The sequence below is a fragment of the Lathamus discolor genome, chromosome 23 (assembly GCF_037157495.1).
Source record: "Lathamus discolor isolate bLatDis1 chromosome 23, bLatDis1.hap1, whole genome shotgun sequence".
Classification (NCBI taxonomy): Eukaryota; Metazoa; Chordata; class Aves; order Psittaciformes; family Psittacidae; genus Lathamus; species Lathamus discolor.
The window spans coordinates 3035485-3054573 of NC_088906.1; the positions used below are offsets into that span (position 1 = coordinate 3035485).

At 57.6% G+C, this 19089-nt stretch overlaps 4 protein-coding genes across 8 annotated transcripts; 2 read left to right on the forward strand and 2 right to left on the reverse strand.

Moving 5' to 3' along the window:
- The first annotated feature begins 161 nt into the window (after positions 1 to 161).
- Positions 162 to 1735, forward strand: ORMDL2 (ORMDL sphingolipid biosynthesis regulator 2). Its single transcript, XM_065659573.1, has 3 exons — positions 162 to 538; positions 631 to 782; positions 1146 to 1735. The coding sequence occupies exons 1-3, from the start codon at positions 365 to 367 to the stop codon at positions 1279 to 1281; spliced, it is 462 nt and encodes a 153-aa protein (XP_065515645.1). The 5' UTR covers positions 162 to 364; the 3' UTR covers positions 1282 to 1735.
- DNAJC14 (DnaJ heat shock protein family (Hsp40) member C14) lies at positions 1720 to 4163 on the reverse strand. 4 transcript variants are annotated; one of them, XM_065659566.1, is made up of 6 exons: positions 4056 to 4163; positions 2895 to 3913; positions 2706 to 2812; positions 2503 to 2622; positions 2260 to 2420; positions 1720 to 2183 (listed from the first exon to the last, which is right to left on the reverse strand). In XM_065659566.1, exons 2-6 carry the CDS (start codon positions 3864 to 3866, stop codon positions 1789 to 1791), a joined length of 1755 nt encoding a protein of 584 aa, XP_065515638.1. In that variant the 5' UTR covers positions 3867 to 3913; positions 4056 to 4163; the 3' UTR covers positions 1720 to 1788. The 4 variants fall into 4 exon arrangements, with proteins under 4 accessions (XP_065515638.1, XP_065515639.1, XP_065515640.1 ...); XM_065659567.1 differs by having other exon boundaries at positions 4033 to 4133; XM_065659568.1 differs by having other exon boundaries at positions 4001 to 4059.
- A 49-nt stretch (positions 4164 to 4212) lies between these two features.
- On the forward strand, positions 4213 to 5947 carry LOC136003701 (transmembrane protein 198-like). Its single transcript, XM_065659574.1, is given in 6 exon segments — positions 4213 to 4317; positions 4585 to 4673; positions 4675 to 4712; positions 4899 to 5129; positions 5132 to 5440; positions 5623 to 5947. Coding segments are annotated over 6 exon segments (876 nt in total). The 5' UTR covers positions 4213 to 4299; the 3' UTR covers positions 5814 to 5947.
- A 132-nt stretch (positions 5948 to 6079) lies between these two features.
- Positions 6080 to 7869, reverse strand: PYM1 (PYM homolog 1, exon junction complex associated factor). Of its 2 annotated transcripts, XM_065659572.1 has the most exons (3): positions 7764 to 7869; positions 7085 to 7178; positions 6080 to 6792 (listed from the first exon to the last, which is right to left on the reverse strand). In XM_065659572.1, exons 1-3 carry the CDS (start codon positions 7792 to 7794, stop codon positions 6321 to 6323), a joined length of 597 nt encoding a protein of 198 aa, XP_065515644.1. In that variant the 5' UTR covers positions 7795 to 7869; the 3' UTR covers positions 6080 to 6320. The 2 variants fall into 2 exon arrangements, 1 of the variants encoding a protein (XP_065515644.1); XR_010608173.1 differs by lacking the exon at positions 7764 to 7869 and having other exon boundaries at positions 6704 to 6792; positions 6931 to 7172.
- Between the last annotated feature and the right edge of the window lie 11220 nt (positions 7870 to 19089).

Sequence of the window (19089 nt, forward strand, 5' to 3'; positions counted from 1 at the left end):
TCAGCGCTGGCGATTTCAAAGCACTACCCCCCCACCGCTTCTCGCCACTGGCCGGGCCTTCCGCCCCTCTCTATTGGCCTGCTGGGGGGTGGAGCGAAGGGCGGAATGGCCAATAGAAATGAGGAAAAAAAAAATGCAGATCAGCCAATGGGAAGACGCAAGGGGCGGCGGTAGAGACTTCCTGGAGACGGGCACGGACGGGAGCCTGGCGACGGCTGCGGAGCGGCCGGGTGGGAGGTGGGACCGGGACCGGGGTGACCAGGACCGGGCCGGGAGTACGGAGGGAGCCGTGGCAGTGCCTAAGGCCGTACCTGGGGTCGGGGCTGCCGGACGAGGCTGGAGCTCCCCGTGCCCCCGGTGCGGGATGAACGTCGGCGTGGCTCACAGCGAGGTGAACCCCAACACGCGGGTGATGAACAGCAGAGGCATCTGGGTGGCCTACGGGATTTCAGTGGGCATCCTGCACGTGGTTCTACTCAGCATCCCCTTCTTCAGCGTGCCCGTGGTCTGGACGCTCACCAACGTCATCCACAACCTGGTCAGGCCAACTCTGCCCCGTCTCTCCAGAGCAGCCCCTGGCTCCGGGGGCGGAGGTCAGGGGCTCAGCATTTCCCTGCTTCACCCCCACAGGTCATGTACATGCTGCTGCATGCCGTGAAGGGGACGCCCTTCGAGACCCCAGACCAGGGCAAGGACCGGCTCCTCACGCACTGGGAGCAGATAGACTACGGAACGCAGTGCACTGCGGCACGCAAGTTCCTCAGCATTTCCCCAGTGGTGCTGTGAGTGCTGCTAACCTGGGCAGGATAGTGCTGGGCGAACCTGGGCCAAGGGCCCTTTTCCCAACACAAGGGGGATGTTGGAAGCTCTTCCCTGTGAGGGTGCTGAGGCGCTGGCACAGGGTGCCCAGAGAAGCTGTGGCTGCCCCATCCCTGGCAGTGTTCAAGGCCAGGTTGGACACAGGGGCTTGGAGCAAGCTGCTCCAGTGGAAGGGGTCCCTGCCTGTGGCAGGGGGTTGGAACTGCATGAGCTTTAAGGTCCCTTCCAACATAAACCATTGTGGGCTTCTCTGAAGCACCCAAGAAGCCCCTAATGTGGGTGGTGGAAGCAGCCCGGAGCTCACCCTGTGTCTCCTTGTGCCCCAGGTACCTCCTGACCAGCTTCTACACCAAGTATGACCCTGCGCACTTCCTAGTGAACACAACCTCTCTGCTCAGCGTCCTCCTGCCCAAACTGCCTCAGTTCCACGGTGTCCGTATCTTTGGCATCAACAAGTACTGAGGCCCCTGCAGGAACCCCTCCAGTTCCACCAGGGTCTGGGGAAGGTTCCTCCAGCCCAGAGCTGCTCCATGGATCCCGTTCCTCTGGTTGGAATGCAACCAAATCCATCTCAAAGGCATTTGCTACCGTTAACACCTGGTTTCCAGCCAGGACCCACTTGGATACTCATGTGGGGGCAGCACCCCCTCAAATTCAGCCCCCCACATCCACCCACAGCTCCTTGCTGGGAAAGGGATGAGGGGCCCTCAAGCAGTTGAGAGGCAGGAAAAGCCAGCCCGGGCTCTGGCACTGGGAGGAGGGGGGTAACAAAGAGGGATGAGTACTTCAAAACACTATGTGAGGGGCACTGGTGTGGCAGCGGATGTTTGTCTCTGGCTGTGTGTATCCCTTGCCTACTCCCCCAGTTCCCTTGGGAAGCTCCAGAGTATTTAAAAGGCATTCTAAAAAGGAAAAATAGAGCTTTGTTTATTGGAAAGAGCCCTTGGAGTGCCCGGCCCAGAGCCACCCTCAGCGCTGCAATGGCCGACGCAGCTTCTTCCGCCTCTTGTGCCTCACGTCCCCCTTGGGTGCAGCCCCCTCAGCCTTGGGGGCACCCCCGGGAGGAGCTGTGGCTGCCGGGGGGGTGGGGGGCGGCGGGAAGGGTCCCCCAGGCCCTGAGCTGCCCTGAAAGATGCGGGTGAAGAAGTCCTGCAGGTCGCCATCCGAGGTGGGGCTGCCCTTGGGTGCACTCCTGTAGTGGGGGGAAGTGGGGTTTAGGGGTGCCCCAGGCAAGCCTGGAGCCCCCCACCCAGGGGTGCAGGACACTGACCTGTGGCGCCCAGCGCCCCGTGGTCCAAAGGAGAGGTGATAGGGAACGCGGTGGGTGTCTGGGGAGATGCCCACGCGCTGGCATCCTGCCCACTCTGCAGGAGGAAAGTGGACACTGGTCACACCAGGGTGGGCGGCAGCACCACGGGCACCATACAGGGGGACACCCACCTGTGATGTCGTAGATCTTCCCGTCCATCATAGCAAAGTAGGTGATCTTCAGCCCCAGGAGGCTGGACTCTGCCCACAGGTCACCCTCCTCGGCCGCGTGCAAGCGGCCGCACTCAGCGCAGTACCGGGCACTCAGGGGGTCCCGGTTCATCTCGAATCGACTGTGGTTGGGATGGGTGAGGACACGCATCGCCAGGTCCGGCCCCGGCTCCAGGCCCCGCCCCCCCAAACCCCGGTACCCACCGGTGCTTGCCCTGGCACTTGCTGCACATCATGGTGTTCATGGCGTCACGCAGCTCCTCCTGAAGCCGCCGCAGGAACTCACCCACCGAGCGCGGCAGCTCGTGATGTGCCATCCACTTCCTGCACCAGAGAGGAATCAGGGCTCAGACCCCTGACACAAAGCCAGGGTACGGAAAGACCCTTCAAAATCCCCTCTTGCTCACATCTCAAACTCCCTCCGGCGCTCAGGACTGCTGACTACATCCCAGGCCGCCCGCAGCACCTTGAATGCTGCTTCTGCCCGGGGGTGCTCGTTCTTGTCTGGGTGAACCTGCCATGGAGAAGGTGGGAACCTCAACACTGCAGCCCCAGGTGGGGGCACAGACACCCCCCCCCCCCCGGGTCCCGCTCACCAGCACGGCCAGGCGGCGATAGGCCCTCCTCAGCTCGGTATCCGACGCTGTCGCCTCCACGCCCAGCACGTGAAAGGGGTTCAGCTCCTCCTCGGGCACCTCGGCCATGGCCAGCAGCCGGGTCACCTCCTCGCCGCGGTCCTCGGGCGCCGCAACCCCCGTCCCACCCGCGGCCCCCGCCCAAGGGGGACCCCGGCACGGCCTCAACCAGACCCAGAACAGCCCCCACGTCCTGCGGAGCGCGGCCACGTCCAGGAGCCGGCTCCCAGCCGCGCACTGGAGCGCGGCGGCGCCAGCGCGGCCGCAGAGCCGCAGGCAACCCAGTAGCAACATGAGGAGCAGCAGCAGGAGCGCCAGGAGCATCCAGAGCAGGCGGAGGCCGAGCCGCGCCGCGGCGCGCAGGCACCGCGCTGCCCGCAAGGACCCGCTCCGGGCGCGCTGCCCTACGGCGTGGCCCCAGCCCCGCACCGAGCCCGGCTCCGCGGCTCCGAGGCGGCAGCAGGAGCAGAGCAGCCGCCCCCCGGCCTCCGCCGCCAGCCTGCGGGCCTGGAGCAGCGGCTCCCGCCACCCAGCCGCAGCCTCGGCCCCGCGGCTCCTCCTCCGCGGCGGCTGCGGCCGCTTCCCCTCCCGCCTGCTCCCCTCCTCCTTCTCCTTGAGCGCCGAGCGCTGCCGCTGCCGCCGCCGGGGCCGCCGGAGCCCGTCGTCCTCGTCCTCCTCCTCGGCCGCGGCACTCGGGGCAGCGGCTGGTTCCCCCCGGCAGCGGAAGAAGCGCTCGGGGCCTGGGTCGTGCTCGCAGTCCCCGTCCTCCTCCTCCTCCCTGCCGGCAGCCGCTGCCCACCCGCAGCTCCCGTTCCAGCCCGCGCTGTCCCAGCCACGGCGGCCAGCGGTGACCCCGGGCTCCTCCAGGCTCCTACCGGAGCCGTCGCCTCCTTCAGCCGCCACCGCCGCTTCCCAGTGCCGCGGCTGCTCCATCCCGGCGGCCCCACTGGCCCCGGCGGGGCTTAAGTCACAGCCATGTCCTGAAGGGCCAGAGTGGGGTCAGCGCCGACAGAGCGGCCCCGGGACCCCCCGACCGGCCCTGAGCACCCCCGTTGCCAGCGCCCCACCAACGGCCGGTTCTGGGGCCCCACTTCAGGACCTGTGGGGTGATCCGAGTCTCACCGCGCAGGTGCCGGTACGGGCTGGGGGGGGGGGGGGATTTCCGCCACCTCCCCCCCCCGGTTTACGTCCTGCAGCACTTCCGCCTTCCGCCACCGCCCACTCCCAGAGCCGGCGCCTGGAACCGGAGCGTCCCCGCTCCTAACCCCGCCCCTTAAAGGGGCAGCACCGTCACCCCCAGAACCGCGGGAGGGGACCATCCCCCTCTGGGGGGTCCCGGTCCCGCCCCCGCCCCACCGCGACCCCCATGGCCGGCAGCGAGCTGGTGAGTCCCGAGGAGGGTGGGCACCGAGCGGGCATCCCCGTCCCGCCCCCTGGCTGTCCCAAGGTCCCCGGTATGGCGTCCCCCAGAGCTCCCGGTTCTCCTCCCGGTGCTCCTGTTCCCAGCGCTCCCACCTCGCCTGCCCCAGGGGCTCGCACTTTCCGCCAGATGTTCTCCCCAAGAGGCGCTGCCAGATGTGGGTGCAGGGAGGAAGGGCTGAGTACCGGGGGGGTGGTCACTGGGGGCTCACAGACACCCATTCCCCCCTAGCCCCAGGTCATGGAGCCCAGACCCCGCCTTGTGCTCCGCTGCACCCCAGAGCCGCGGCCCCACTACGAGCTGGTCCTCGCTGTTCTCTGTGCTCGGAGTGCTCCTGGGGCTGGTGTGCAGCTGTTTCGGTGAGTGCTGGGGGGACAGAGCCGGGAGGTGGTGCTGGGCCTCACATGGGGGGAATCACAAGCCCATGGAGGGGGTTGTGCTGTGGCACAGGGGGGACGAAGGTGTTCTGGGGGACACAGCCAGGAGGGGTGGCACAGGGGGACACGGCCATGGCAGTATCAGTGACTGTCTCGTGCCAGTGCCAGGCTATGGCTGCTTCAGGGCCGTCATGTTCCTCTCAGGGCTGCTCTTCAGCTCCGCTGTCAACTTCATGCTGTGCTACAGACAGTGGGTGCTGGGGACGCAGCTGGGGCCAGTGGCAAGCATGGGTATCGCGCTGCCCATCGGGCTGCTCACCGCGCTGCTGCGCAGTGTCGAGCTCTTCACCATGGGGCTGCTGCTGGCCGCAGCAACGCTGGCCATGGCCGCGCTGGTGCACTGCCAAGCCCCTGGGTGCCACTGAGCACAACGCTGACGCTCCTCTGTGCACCCCAGGTGCTGCGCTGGACCAAGGGGGTGACTGTGGCGGCCACGGTGGCACTGGGAGCCGCTGCTGTCCTGGTGGGCGCCGATTACTTCACGGAGGCGCTGGCGCTGCTCATGTGCAAGCAGCTGCGGCGAGCACCGGTGCCGGTGTGGTGCTGGCCGGGCTGGGCCTTGCTGGGAGCCTGGGCCCTACTCAGCATCCTCGCCGAGCTGCTCCAGCGGAGGATCACGGTCTGCGGCTGTGCACATAGTACCAGTGAGTAGGGGAACACAAGGAGCACATGCTGTCCATGGGACAGTGGGGTGGGAACAAGATGGGGAAGGGATTAGGATGGGATGAGGATAAGGCTGGGATTGTGATGATGATGATGTCAGGATGGGGAAGGAACTGGGATGGGAACTGGGATGCGGATGGGAGAGGGATTGGGATGGGGACCCACTGGGGCTTGACCCGCTCCCACAGCCCCCTGCAGCAGAAAGAGACCGAGAGTCGGATCAACCCGACTCCTTCCAAGGACCCCCATGGGTGGCATGCAGCCCCCGGTGAGCCTGTGCCTGGTGGGCTGAGCCGGTCCTGCGGGGGACGATCCCCCCCATGTGCCTTCTCCTTTAAATGTGCAAATGAGGCACCCTAATCAGGGCATGGTCATGGTGTGGGCAGGGCTTCAGGGACCCCTCGCAGGGGGCAAATCCCCAGCCCTCCCTAGTGCTACCTGCCCTATAACCTGCCTCCCCCCACCAAAAACTCCTTCAAAACAAAGCCCCACTTCTATTTTTGTAGGACCTACCCAAACACTGCCATGGGACCAACCCCTCCAATTCCCTCCAAAGCCTCAGCCTCATGGTGGGGGGTTTTACCCTGCCATGGGGCTCCCAAAGGACAACCCCATGCACCAGTAGCTGCCGACGCTGGGGCTCTGCTGGGTTTATTGTCACCAGGGTTTGAAACAAGGCCGGGACAAGGCCATGACACAGAACACGAGTTGCTGGGTGGGGAGGGGGCCACGCGATGAGACCCCCCCCAATAAAATAAAACAGCAAATAAAAAAGAAGAGGGATAAAGGGAGAAGCGTCCAAGCGCTGCTGCATTCCCAATGGTGGGAACAACCGTTCCGATACCCCCCCCACCCCGATTCCCCCCCCTATGAGTCCCTCTCCAGGCCCCGCAGTTCCTCCTCCAGCGTTTTCCTCCGGCTCAGCTTCTCAAGCTGCTCACGGGTGGGATTCGGGACCTCACCGGCGTCCAAGCGCTGCTGCAGTTCCTCTACCTGCCGCAGCTTCTTCCGCAGATTCTTCAGCCTCCGGCTCCTCTCTGAGGCCGGAGCGTCACCAGGGCTGGTGCCAGGGCTCACGACAGGGCTGGCAGCGCCACAGCCGGGCAGCGGCTCCGACAGTGCCGAGCGCTCCAGTGCCTGGATCAGTTCGTCCGTGTCCCGCTCCCCCTTTTCCTGCTGCTGCTTCCTCTTCTCCTTCCGTTTCAAGTTCCGTTTGGCTGCCTTGGATAGTCCCGTGTCACCAGGCTCTGCTTTCCCGGGTGCTGCTGCTGCCTCTGGGTTCAGCCCTGGTGGCAGCTCGGGTTTGCTCCGGAAGAACTTGACGTATTTGTTCTCGTACCTGCATGGGGGGAAGAGCCTGTGACGGCTCTGTGTGGCCCCCACAGTGGTGCCACAAACCCCTGGTCCCAGGAGCCAGCCCCATGCCACCGGTGAAGCCTCTCCAAAGCTCCGTGCCCGCAGGGGGATCAATACGTACCGGGCAGGACACGATTATGGGACAGGGGTGAGGGGGTCGGAATCGCGCGGGCACCTGGAAAGAGACTTGGAGCTCAAGATGTCACTGGGGATGGAGGGAATGGGATGGGACGTGCCCCACGCGTGGCACCGGGGACATGGACACCCCCACTTACACCGGCACCTCCTCCTGTGGCACGTAACCAGCCTTCACCCGCCGCTGCTTCCGCCACGTCCCGTCTGGGCGCTGTGTCGAGGCAATGTACTTCCCTGTGGGGTACCGCACAGTCAGCCCTGGATATAGGGCACCCTCACAAGGGCCCTAGGACACCCCACGGACACCATGGGGCACCCCACAGGCCCACAAGGGCCCTGAGACACCCCAAAGGAAACACCCTGCTCTGCGGGGCCCCCCATGGACCGCAAAGGACACCCCACAAAACCACCTACACACCCCACGGGACACCCTACGGACCCCAACGAGGCTTTGCGGCGCTCCACGACTCCCACGGGACACCGCGAGGACCGGGGCGAGGGAACGCGAGGCTGCCCTGACCCAGCACCACAGCGACGGGGGAGATGCCCCATAGCGAGCGGCAGTGGGGGGGCGGGGGAGCCGACAGAGCCCCACAGACATTGTGGGCAGCCTCCGCCAAAGGGGCCGGGGCCTGCCCCACAGGGACCGCGGGTGGGCGCTGCCCTATGGAGCGGGGGGGGGCCCATGCCACAGCTCCGGGTCCGGTCCCACAGCCCCGGGTCCGCCCCACAGCGCCGGGTCCTGCCCAACAGTGCCGGGCCGTGCCCCATGGCCCGCGTCCTGCCCCGCAGCGCCAGATCCGGCCGCGCCGCACTCACCGGTCTCATCAGTCACATAGGGAGTCGCCATCTTGCGAGCACGACACACTTCCGGCCTCTAGGCCCCACCCCGGACGTTAGCGGCAGCTTTAGGGCGTGGCCTCGAAGGGGCGGAGCCACCTGTGGGGTTAACTAAAGGAGGTGGAGCTAATTTGGGTCAATTAAAGGGGCGGAGCTAATTGGGGTTAATTAAAGGGGGGGTACAGTCAGGTCCCACCTTTGCGTTTGCTCCAGCCACGGCAGGCACCGCGGGCTTCAACCAGGTCTGACATCGCTTCACTTCTGCTCTGCTGCCCCCGCCCTGCTGGGTCCTGAAGCTTGACCACAGGAGATCAAATCCCACAGTGGAGTGGCCTTGGGGAGACCTTCCCTGTGTTCCATCTAGCTTGTGCCTCTGGTACGTTAAAGCCATTCCCTTTGTCCTGTCCCTCCATTCCTTATCTGAAGTCCCCCTCCAGGTTTCCTGTAGCCTCTTTAGACACTGGGAGCTGCTCTAAGGTCTCCCCTTCAGGAGCCTTCTTTTCTCTAGGCTGACCCAGCCCAGCTCTCTCAGCCTGGCTCCAGAGCAGAGCTGCTCCTGATCATCTCTCTGGTCTTCTCTGGCCTCACTCCAGCTGCTCTATCTTCTGGGGAGCTCTTGGGCACTCCAAACCCCACCCCTAAAGTTGACGGGACTGTTGCAGAGTTCATCCTGTGGAATAGTCCTACCCTCCCAGGACTGCTGGGGACGAGGCAGGGCAGAGGTGGGAATGTGAAGGGGGATGACACACATTAGGGACACCCAAAACCACCGCAAAGACCTTTTTTGCTTTAAAATGAGGCTTTTTTTTTTTTACCTTTTAATGATTTTTTTTTTTGCCATACAATGAGGGTTTTCTTGCCTTAAAATGAAGATTTTTGCCTTAAAATGATTTTTTTTTTTTGCTGTAAAATTAAGACCCATCAGAACATGATCATTGTTATCACTATGGGGTCTCTATGAGTCCATCTATTGCTATGAGTCTCTGTGGGTCTGTAGGGCTCTGTGTGTTTTTATGGCTTGCTATTGAGCATCTAAAAAAATTTTTTTTTACTAAAAAGAACTAGGGTTTTCAGCCCAGACAAATTGAGCCCAATTAGGCCCAGTTTAGCACAATTCAGCCCGGTTTAGCACAGCCCAGCCCAGCCAAGACCTGATCAGCCACTTCAAGCCCAGTTTAGCCCAGTTCAGCCCAGCCCAGCAAAATTTACTCCAATTCAGCCCAGTCCAGCCCCATTTAGACAAGCTCAGATCTGTCTAACCCAGTGAGGCCCACTTCAGCCCAGTTCAGCCACTCCAGCACAGTTCAGCCCAGTTTGGCCAAGTTCAGCACACTTTAGCCTTGTCCAGCCCAGTAGAGCCCAGCCCAGCCTCGTTTACCCCAGTTAAGCCTACTTTGGCCCAATTCAGACCAGTCCAGCCCACTTTAGCTCAGTCCAGTGCAATTAAGCCCACCCAAGAACAGTTTAGCCCACTCTAGCACATTTTAGCCCACTTCAGACCTCTCCAGACCACTTTAGCACAGTACAGCCCAACTAAGCCCAGCCAAGAACAGTTCAACCAAGTTTTGTCCAGCCCAGTCCAGCTCACTTTAGCACAGATGATTGGCCCAGCTCAGCCCAGTCCGGCCCAGCTCAGCCCAGTCCAGCCCAGCTCTGTCCAGCCCAGTTTACCCCATTCAAGGACAGTCCATTTAGCCCACTTCAGCACAGTTTAGCACACTTCACTACAGTTTAGCCTTGTCCAGCCCAGTAGAGCCCAGCCCAGCCTTGTTTGCCCCAGTTAAGCCTACTTTGGCCCAATTCAGACCAGTCCAGCCCACTTTAGCTCTGTCCAGTGCAATTAAGCCCACCCAAGAACAGTTTAGCCCACTCTAGCACATTTTAGCCCACTTCAGACCTCTCCAGACCACTTTAGCACAGTACAGCCCAACTAAGCCCAGCCAAGAACAGTTCAACCCAGTTTAGCCCAGTTCAGTTTAGCCCAGCCCACTTTAGCACAGATTGCCCCAGCTCAGCCCAGTCCAGCCCAACTCTGTCCAGCCCAGTTTAGCCCACTTAAGGACAGTCCATTTAGCCCAGTCCAGACAAGTTTAATCCAGTTCACTTCATTTTAGACTTGTCCAGCCAGGCTCAGACAGCTCCAGCCCAGTTCAGACCAATGGAGCCAAGGCCAGCCCACTTTAGCCTAGGCCAGCCCAGTTTGGTCCAGTCCAGCCCAGCCCAGTTTAATTCAGTCCAGCTCCGTTTAACCCAGTGGAGCCCAGCCCAGTTTAGCTTAGTCCAGCCCAGCTCACAACAGTCCAGGCCATTTTACCCCTGCCCAGCCCATCCCACTTTAGCCCAGTGCACACCAGTCCAGCCCACTTTATCTCACTTCAGACACTTCACCCCCGTTCAGCCCAGCCCACTTTAGCCCTGTCCAGCCCATTCCAGCTCACCCCAGCCCGTTTAGACCACTTTAGCCCAGCGCAGCCAACTTCAGCACCGTCCTTTCCAGTTTAACCCAGCCCAGCCCACTTTAGCCCAATTTAGCCCTGTCCGGACCAACTTAGCACAGCCCAGCCCAGCCCAGCCTAGTTCAGACCTGTCCAGACCAATTTAGCACAGTTCAGAAGGGTTTAGCTCAATTCACACCTGTCAAGCCCATTTTAGCCCACTTCAGCCCAGTTTAGCTCAGTTTAGCAGAGCCGAAGCTGCCCAAAGGGAATGAAGCCACCCAAAGGGAACCAAGAGGAGCCGCAGGGAGCCGAAGCCTCCCAAAGGGAGCCGAGTGAATCCGAAGCCACCAGAAGCGGGGGGAGCTGCCCGAAGGGACCCAAGTGGCTCCAAGGGGGTCCGAGAGGAGCCAACACCTCCCATTGCCCCCTATGACCCTCCATTGGCTCCCATTACCCACCATTAACCCCCGTTGCCCCCCATTGTCCCCTATTAAACCACATTCCCCCACCATTGCCCCCATTACTCTCTATTAGAACCATAGAATCACAGAATAGTTAGGGTTGGAAAGGACCTTCAGATCATCTGGTTCCAACCCCCCTACACGGCTTGGCACTGCTCAGCTCAGCTCGGCATGGCTCGGCTCAGCTCGGCTCGGCATGGCACGGCACGACTCGGCTCCACACGGAGGAGAACCGAGGAACTGGGGCACCAAGGGGGTCTGAGGGAGTCCAGCAGTGGAAGGGGGGGAGTCGCGGTGGGGAGTTACTTGAAGCAGTTCTGCAAACCTAGTTTTAACAGTCCTTGCAAGGTCTGTATTTATCAGGAGGTGATGGAATACTTTCTTTATTCCTCAAGCAGTGTGTAATATGCATGATTTTACTGAGCTACAGCAAAGCTTTGAATTATTCTGATTTCACCATAAAAGAAGTTGACCCATACACATGCTGTCACAGTAATTTCTCAGGGATGAAGGTCTTGTATGCACATAAAATCTCTAACTCTCTAAGTGATGACTGTTTGCTTAAAGAGTATGTGCAGCTACCCATGTGTTTGCGGTAGTGTGGCAAGTACTTAAGTACTCCTCAGCAGTAGAGCAGAGAGTCTCAAACCAGTTCTTAAGGCTCCTGAGTTACGTAGAGCTCCTCAGTAATTCAGCTAGGAAAAGAAGTCTGTCTTTCACAGAACTGATTTTGGACTCAAATGTACTGTATTATTTCTCCCATCTCTAAACCACCTGCAGTTCAGCTATGTTAGTTTTGTTAAATCCTTACTCGTCTTTAAAAGGAAAGTAAGGGGGAGGCAAGGAATGATCCTCCAGTCATTACTGCCTTACTCCAGCGAGGTTCCACACACTTGGACTTTGAGGTGGGAAAGCAAGGAGTGTAAAGAGTGGCACTGTTACAGAGCTCACTGTGCAGAAGAGGCCCAGCAGCAGCAGCTTTCTGTCCTGACTCTTTGGCTGTGGGAGCAGGGGCCTGAAGCCCATACTATGAACGCCATGCAGTTTAACAGCCAGAAGTGGGTGCCACAGAGGTTGCAGGTAATTGGACTTGTAGGTGCGAAAGCAAGGAGTGACAACAATGAGGGTGGCAGTGTTGAGGAGCTCACCACGTGCAGAAGAGGCCCAGCAGCAGCTTTCTGTCCTGGCTCTTCAGCTGTGGGAGCACAGGTTGGACATTCGTGCTGTGTGCACTGTGCTGCAGGATGGCCATAAGCAGATGCCGGAGGGGTTGCACGTAATTGGACTTTTCAGTGGGAAACCGAGGAGCAACAGCAATGCTGGTGAGAAGCTGCAGGATATGTGTAATGGTGAGCAGCTGCAGCACTCTGCTGGCTGGGGATTGTGGGTCAGAGGACAGAACCTGCTCAGGGTACTGCCATGCTTTTTCTTGCTCCAGGGAAATGCTTCAGGCTCAGTGGAAAATAGTAGAAGCATTTGGGACATTCCTGAGCAGCAGCTTCCAGCTGATTCGCTGGTCCCAGCTACTCCTCCTGGACAGGGAAAGAAGCGGATGGGGCTGGCATGGGACAGCAGACACTGGTGCTTCACCACTGCTCTCCTTTCTGTAACAGCCATCCATGAATGTTGGACAATGCTGACAACTCAGGCTGTTCCCTGGCATTCCAGACCTTGTTGATCCAGAAACTATACAGCAGCAGCCACCATCAGGATGGTCCATCTGAACACTGTGCCGCTGGCTCTGCCGTGGCAGGGAAAGGACAAGGTCTCCTGAGGATAATGGCTGCATGTGAACTAAGCTGGAACAACCAGCCCAGTCCCACAGTGTCCTTTGCACCCCGAGAGTGATGAGCAGTCAGCATAATTCCTGGCTTCTACTGCTGCCTGCAGAACAGCTCATCCTTCAGCACACCCTGGCCCCAGTTCTGTTTTACAAGTTTACCCCTTCTTTGAGCTTTCCCCCCAAAATGAGCCATGTTTGTTTAATCCTTGTGTGAGTTTTTCTTTTGGGAGGCAGAGGGCAAATGGGAAATGGCAGATCTCCAGGGTGCCTGAAGACGCTTGAGGGACTGGGACAAGGGGACATTGTGCTGTGCCAGCAGCTCATCAATACCTGCAGCAGTGGGATGAGACACCCCTCCCACCTTCACTTCCAGCTCTTTCCTTTCATTGCCTGATGAGGTCTGGGTAGGACAGGGTAGGGTCAGGGATGGGCCACTGCGGTTCCTCCATCTCAGGCACCCAGTCTGGATCTAGCCTTTACCTGCAGCCCCACCAGATCCAGCACCTTCCCACTGGGGTGGGAGGGTGGCATGGCCACGCTCTGCATCACTGCCACTGAGACAGTCTGGCTGAGGGAAGGATGGCATGGGTCTGTCACTGCAGCCACACCACCACCCTCACCAGCACAGGGAAGGAGACTCCTCTTGTGGCCACTCTTACGGCTTTTACATGGCTGGAGGACGGTGTAGAAAAGGAGCCAGGAGTGGGGGAGAGGGCTGGGGAAATAACAAGGGTTTAATTGCTGCCCTCCTCAGCTGAGCATGTATCTGACTTGAGCTTGACAAATTCCTTGGCCACCTCATCATTGTTGTGCTGGGAGAGGATGCGGAGGACAGTGAGGCCGGTGTCATCCACGTGGATACGGCGGCCCAGGGGCAGCCAGCAGGCGCAGCCAGGTCGCTGCAGGATATCGCGGAGCTGCAGGACAGCGATGCCCACCGTCCGGTCCTCGCGGGCGAAGCAGTAATCTTTCACACACACCTGCAGTTCATAGCACTCTGGGCCAGTCTCCACACCCAGCGTGCCGCAGAAGGGCAAGGGACAAGCAGTCATCACAGTGGGTCATACTCCCAGGTCCCCTGCTTCTGCCACAGGATACCTGGGTGCTACCTCCCCACTGTCTTTTTTTTCCCCCGTTTCCTCAATCCCTGCTTTTACCAATGAGAAAACATCTAAAATATCCCAAACTCCCTGGCAAGACCCCATGGGGCAGATGCATTGCCCAGCCCAGCCCCACATCCCAACACTCACAACTGGAAGCTCTCACATCCTTGTCTCTAAATTGGAGAGATATCAATTTGATGGATGGACCACTCGGTGGATAAAGAACTGGCTGGATGGCCACACACAAAGAGTTGTGGTCAATGGCTCAATGTCCGGCTGGAGACCGGTAACGAGTGGTGTCCCTCAGGGATCGGTGTTGGGACCGGTCTTGTTTATATCTTCATCGCTGACATGGACAGTGGGATTGAGTGCACCCTCAGCAAGTTTGCTGATGACACAAGCTGTGTGGTTTGGTTGATATGCTGGAGGGAAGGGATGCCATCCAGAGGGACCTTGACACACTTGTGAGGTGGGCTGATGCCAGCCTTATGAAGTTCAACCATGACAAGTGCAAGGTCCTACACCTGGGTCGGAGCAATCCCAGGCACGGCTACAGATTGGGCAAAGAAGAGATTCAGAGTGGCCCTGCGGAGAGGGACTTGGGGGTGCTGGTTGATGAGAAAATGAACATGAGCTGGCTTCAGTGTGCACTTGCAGCCCAGAAACCAACCGTATCCTGGGCTGCATCAAAAGGAGTGTGACCAGCAGGGCGAAGGAGGTGATCCTGCCCCTCTGCTCTGCTCTTGTGAGACCTCACCTGGAGCATTGTGTGCAGTTCTGGTGTCCTCAACATAAGAAGGACATGGAACTGTTGGAACAAGTCCAGAGGAGGCCACGAGGATGATCAGGGACTGGAGCACCTCCCGTATGAAGATAGGCTGAGGAAGTTGGGCTGTTCAGCCTGGGGAAGAGAAGCTGTGTGGAGACCTCATAGCAGCCTTCCAGTACCTGAAGGGGCCTGATAGGGATGCTGGGGAGGGACTCTTCGTCAGGGACTGCAGTGACAGGACAAGGGGTAATGGGTTCAAACTTAAACAGGGGAAGTTTAGATTGGATCTAAGGAGAAATTCTTTCCTGTGAGGGTGCTGAGGCACTGGAATGGGTTGCCCAGGGAGGTTGTGAGTGCTCCATCCCTGGCGGTGTTCAAGGCCAGGTTGGATGAGGCCTTGGGTGGGATGGTTTAGTGAGAGGTGTCCCTGTCCATGGCAGGGGGTTTGGAACTGGATGATCTGAAGGTTCTATCCAACCGTAACTATTCTGTGATTCTATAATATGCATGCCTGTCCGTAATGAATATGTATGCTCAGTGACTACAGAAGGACGGCTTGTTTAGCAATTCGGAAACACAGGTTAGGAGGAGCTGTCCCCCGTGGCTGCCGGTAACGCAATAAAGAATACCTGCTTGAACCTTGAACCCTTTGTTGGTGAGTTTGCCCCTGGAGTTTTCTCCGACCCACATCGACCCCCATATCTCCCCTAATCCCCCCAGAGATGCCGACAGACCCCATTATGGGTCTCCAGACCCTCAACTCCCCCCATATCCCCTCTAACACCTCATATCCCCCCATAGACCTCATAGAATCTCTATAGGGTCTCTATAGGATCCCTAGGGTCTCTATAGGGTCTCTATAGGGTTCCTAGGGTCTCTATAGGTTCCCTAGGGTCTCTATAGGGTCTCTATAGGGTCTCTAGGGTCTCTATAGGGTCTCTATAGGATCCCTAGGGTCTCTATAGGGTCTCTATAGGGTTCCTAGGCTCTCTATAGGTTCCCTAGGGTCTCTATAGGGTCTCTATAGGGTCTCTAGGGTCTCTATAGGGTCTCTATAGGATCCCTAGGGTCTCTATAGGGTCTCTATAGGGTTCCTAGGCTCTCTATAGGTTCCCTAGGGTCTCTATAGGGTCTCTAGGGTCTCTATAGGGTCTCTATAGGGTCTCTAGTGTCTCTATATTGTCTCTATAGGGTTCCTAGGGTCTCTATAGGGTCTCTATAGGGTTCCTAGGGTCTCTATAGGGTCTCTATAGGGTCTCTAGGGTCTCTATAGGGTCTCTATAGGGTCCCTAGGGTCTCTATAGGGTCTCTATAGGGTTCCTAGGGTCTCTATAGGGTCCCTAGGGTCTCTATAGGGTCTCTAGGGTCTCTCTAGGGTCTCTCTAGGGGTCTCTAGGGTCTCTCTAGGGTCTCTATAGGGTCTCTAGGGTCTCTCTAGTGTCTCTATAGGGTCTCCAGGGTCTCTATAGTGTCTCTATAGGGTCCCTAGGGTCTCTATAGGGTCTCTATAGGGTCTCTATAGGGTCTCTAGGGTCTCTCTAGGGTCTCTCTAGGGTCTCTAGGGTCTCTCTAGGGTCTCTATAGGGTCTCTAGGGTCTCTCTAGTGTCTCTATAGGGTCTCTAGGGTCTCTATAGTGTCTCTATAGGGTCCCTAGGGTCTCTATAGGGTCTCTATAGGGTCCTAGGGTCTCTATAGGGTTCCTAGGGTCTCTATAGGGTCTCTATAGGGTTCCTAGGGTCTCTATAGGGTCTCTAGGGTCTCTCTAGGGTCTCTAGGGTCTCTTGGGTCCTCTATAGTGTCTCTAGTGTCTCTATAGGATCTCTATAGGGTTCCTAGGGTCTCTATAGGGTCTCTATAGGGTCTCTAGGGTCTCTATAGGGTCTCTATAGGAGCCCTAGGGTATCTATAGGGTCTCTATAGGGTTCCTAGGGTCTCTATAGGTTCCCTAGGGTCTCTATAGGGTCTCTAGGGTCTCTATAGGGTCTCTATAGGGTCTCTAGTGTCTCTATAGGGTCTCTATAGGGTTCCTAGGGTCTCTATAGGGTCTCTATAGGGTCTCTAGTGTCTCTATAGGGTCTCTATAGGTTCCCTAGGGTCTCTATAGGGTCTCTAGGGTCTCTATAAGGTCTCTATAGGGTCCCTAGGTTCTCTATAGGGTCTCTATAGGGTCTCTAGGGTCTCTATAGGGTCTCTATAGGGTCCCTAGGGTCTCTATAGGGTCTCTATAGGGTTCCTAGGGTCTCTATAGGGTCTCTAGGGTCTCTATAGGGTCTCTAAGGTCTCTCTCGGGTCTCTATAGGGTCTCTAGGGTCTCTCTAGGGTCTCTATAGGGTCTCTAGGGTCTCTATAGGGTCTCTATAGGGTCTCTAGGGTCTCTATACGGTCTCTATATGTTTCCTAGGGTCTCTATAGGGTCTCTATAGGGTCTCTAGTGCCTCTATAGGGTCTCTATAGGGTCTCTAGGGTCTCTCTAGGGTCTCTATAGGGTATCTAGGGTCTCTCTAGGGTCCCTGTAGGGTCTCTAGGGTCTCTCTAGGGTCTCTATAGGGTCTCTAGGGTCTCTATAGGGTCTCTATAGGGTCTCTAGGGTCTCTATAGGGTCTCTATAGGGTCCCTAGGGTCCCTATAGGGTCTCTATAGGGTTCCTAGAGTCTCTATAGGGTCCCTAGGGTCTCTATAGGGTCTCTAGGGTCTCTCTAGGGTCTCTAAAGGGTCTCTAGGGTCTCTATAGGATCTCTATAGGGTCCCTAGGGTCTCTATAGGGTCTCTATAGGATCCCTAGGGTCTCTATAGTGTCTCTATAGGGTTCCTAGGGTCTCTATAGGTTCCCTAGGGTCTCTATAGGGTCTCTATAGGGTCTCTAGGGTCTCTATAGGGTCTCTATAGGATCCCTAGGGTCTCTATAGGGTCTCTATAGGGTCCCTAGGGTCTCTATAGGGTCTCTATAGGGTCCCTAGGGTCTCTATATGGTCCCTAGGGTCTCTATAGGGTCTCTATAGGGTCTCTAGGGTCTCTATAGGGTCTCTATAGGGTCCCTAGGGTCTCTATAGGGTCTCTATAGGGTCCCTAGGGTCTCTATAGGGTCTCTAAGGTCTCTCTAGGGTCTCTATAGGGTCTCTAGGGTCTCTATAGGGTCTCTATAGGGTCTCTAGGGTCTCTATACGGTCTGTATAGGTTTCCTAGTGTCTCTATAGGGTCTCTATAGGGTCTCTAGTGTCTCTATAGGGTCTCTATAGGGTCCCTAGGGTCTCTATAGGGTCTCTATAGGGTCTCTATAGGGTTCCTAGGGTCTCTATAGGGTCCCTAGGGTCTCTATAGGGTCCCTAGGGTCTCTATAGGGTCTCTAGGGTCACTATATGGACTCTATAGGGTCCCTAGGGTCTCTATAGGGTCTCTATAGGGTTCCTAGGGTCTCTATAGGTTCCCTAGGGTCTCTATAGGGTCTCTAGGGCCTCTATAGGGTCTCTATAGGGCCTCTAGTGTCTCTATAGGGTCTCTATAGGGTCCCTAGGGTCTCTATAGGGTCTCTATAGGGTCTCTATAGGGTCCCTAGGGTCTCTATAGGGTCTCTAGGGTCTCTCTAGGGTCTCTATAGGGTCTCTAGGGTCTCTCTATGGTCTCTATAGGTCTCTAGGGTCTCTATACGGTCTCTATAGGGTTCCTAGGGTCTGTATAGGGTCTCTATAGGGTCTCTAGGGCCTCTATAGGGTCTCTATAGGGTCCCTAGGGTCTCTATAGGGTCTCTAGGGTCTCTCTAGGGTCTCTATAGGGTCTCTAGGGTCTCTCTAGGGTGTCTATAGGGTCTCTAGGGTCTCTATAGGGTCTCTATAGGGTTCCTAGGGTCTCTATAGGGTCCCTAGGGTCTCTATAGGGTCTCTAGGGTCTCTCTAGGGTCTCTGTAGGGTCTCTAGGGTCTCTCTAGGGTCTCTATAGGGTCTCTAGGGTCTCTATAGGGTCTCTATAGGGTCTCTAGGGTCTCTATAGGGTCTCTATAGGGTCCCTAGGGTCTCTATAGGGTCTCTATAGGGTTCCTAGAGTCTCTATAGGGTCCCTAGGGTCTCTATAGGGTCTCTAGGGTCTCTCTAGGGTCTCTATAGGGTCTCTATAGGGTCCCTAGGGTCTCTATAGGGTCTCTATAGGGTTCCTAGGGTCTCTATATGGTCTCTATAGGGTCTCTATAGGGTCTCTAGTGTCTCTATAGTGTCTCTATAGGGTCTCTAGTGTCTCTATAGGGTCTCTATAGGTCCCTAGGGTCTCTATAGGGTCTCTATAGGGTTCCTAGGGTCTCTATAGGGTCCCTAGGGTCTCTATAGGGTCTCTAGGGTCTCTCTAGGGTCTCTCTAGGGTCTCTAGGGTCTCTCTAGGGTCTCTATAGGGTCTCTAGGGTCTCTCTAGGGTCTCTGTAGGGTCTCTAGGGTCTCTATAGGGTCTCTATAGGGTCCCTAGGGTCTCTATAGGGTCTCTATAGGGTTCATAGGGTCTCTATAGGGTCTCTAGGGTCTCTATAGGGTCTCTAAGGTCTCTCTCGGGTCTCTATAGGGTCTCTAGGGTCTCTCTAGGGTCTCTATAGGGTCTCTAGGGTCTCTATAGGGTCTCTATAGGGTCTCTAGGGTCTCTATACGGTCTCTATATGTTTCCTAGGGTCTCTATAGGGTCTCTATAGGGTCTCTAGTGTCTCTATAGGGTCTCTATAGGGTCTCTAGGGTCTCTCTAGGGTCTCTATAGGGTCTCTAGGGTCTCTATAGGGTCC

Excerpts from the sequence above, each read along its gene's own strand:
- PYM1 (XM_065659572.1), bottom strand. The coding sequence starts at position 7,794 with ATGGCGACTCCCTATGTGACTGATGAGACCG. Across the intron at positions 7,179-7,763 it reads CTATGTGACTGATGAGACCG|GGAAGTACATTGCCTCGACA; the intron begins GTGAGTGCGGCG and ends GGTACCCCACAG. Across the intron at positions 6,793-7,084 it reads CCACAGGAGGAGGTGCCGGT|GTACGAGAACAAATACGTCA; the intron begins GTAAGTGGGGGT and ends CCCCCCATGCAG.
- ORMDL2 (XM_065659573.1), top strand. The coding sequence starts at position 365 with ATGAACGTCGGCGTGGCTCACAGCGAGGTGAACCCCAACACGCGGGTG. Across the intron at positions 539-630 it reads CCAACGTCATCCACAACCTG|GTCATGTACATGCTGCTGCA; the intron begins GTCAGGCCAACT and ends TCACCCCCACAG. Across the intron at positions 783-1,145 it reads AGCATTTCCCCAGTGGTGCT|GTACCTCCTGACCAGCTTCT; the intron begins GTGAGTGCTGCT and ends CTTGTGCCCCAG.
- DNAJC14 (XM_065659566.1), bottom strand. The coding sequence starts at position 3,866 with ATGGAGCAGCCGCGGCACTGGGAAGCGGCGGTGGCGGCTGAAGGAGGC. Across the intron at positions 2,813-2,894 it reads ATCGCCGCCTGGCCGTGCTG|GTTCACCCAGACAAGAACGA; the intron begins GTGAGCGGGACC and ends TCTCCATGGCAG. Across the intron at positions 2,623-2,705 it reads CGCCGGAGGGAGTTTGAGAT|GAAGTGGATGGCACATCACG; the intron begins GTGAGCAAGAGG and ends TCTCTGGTGCAG.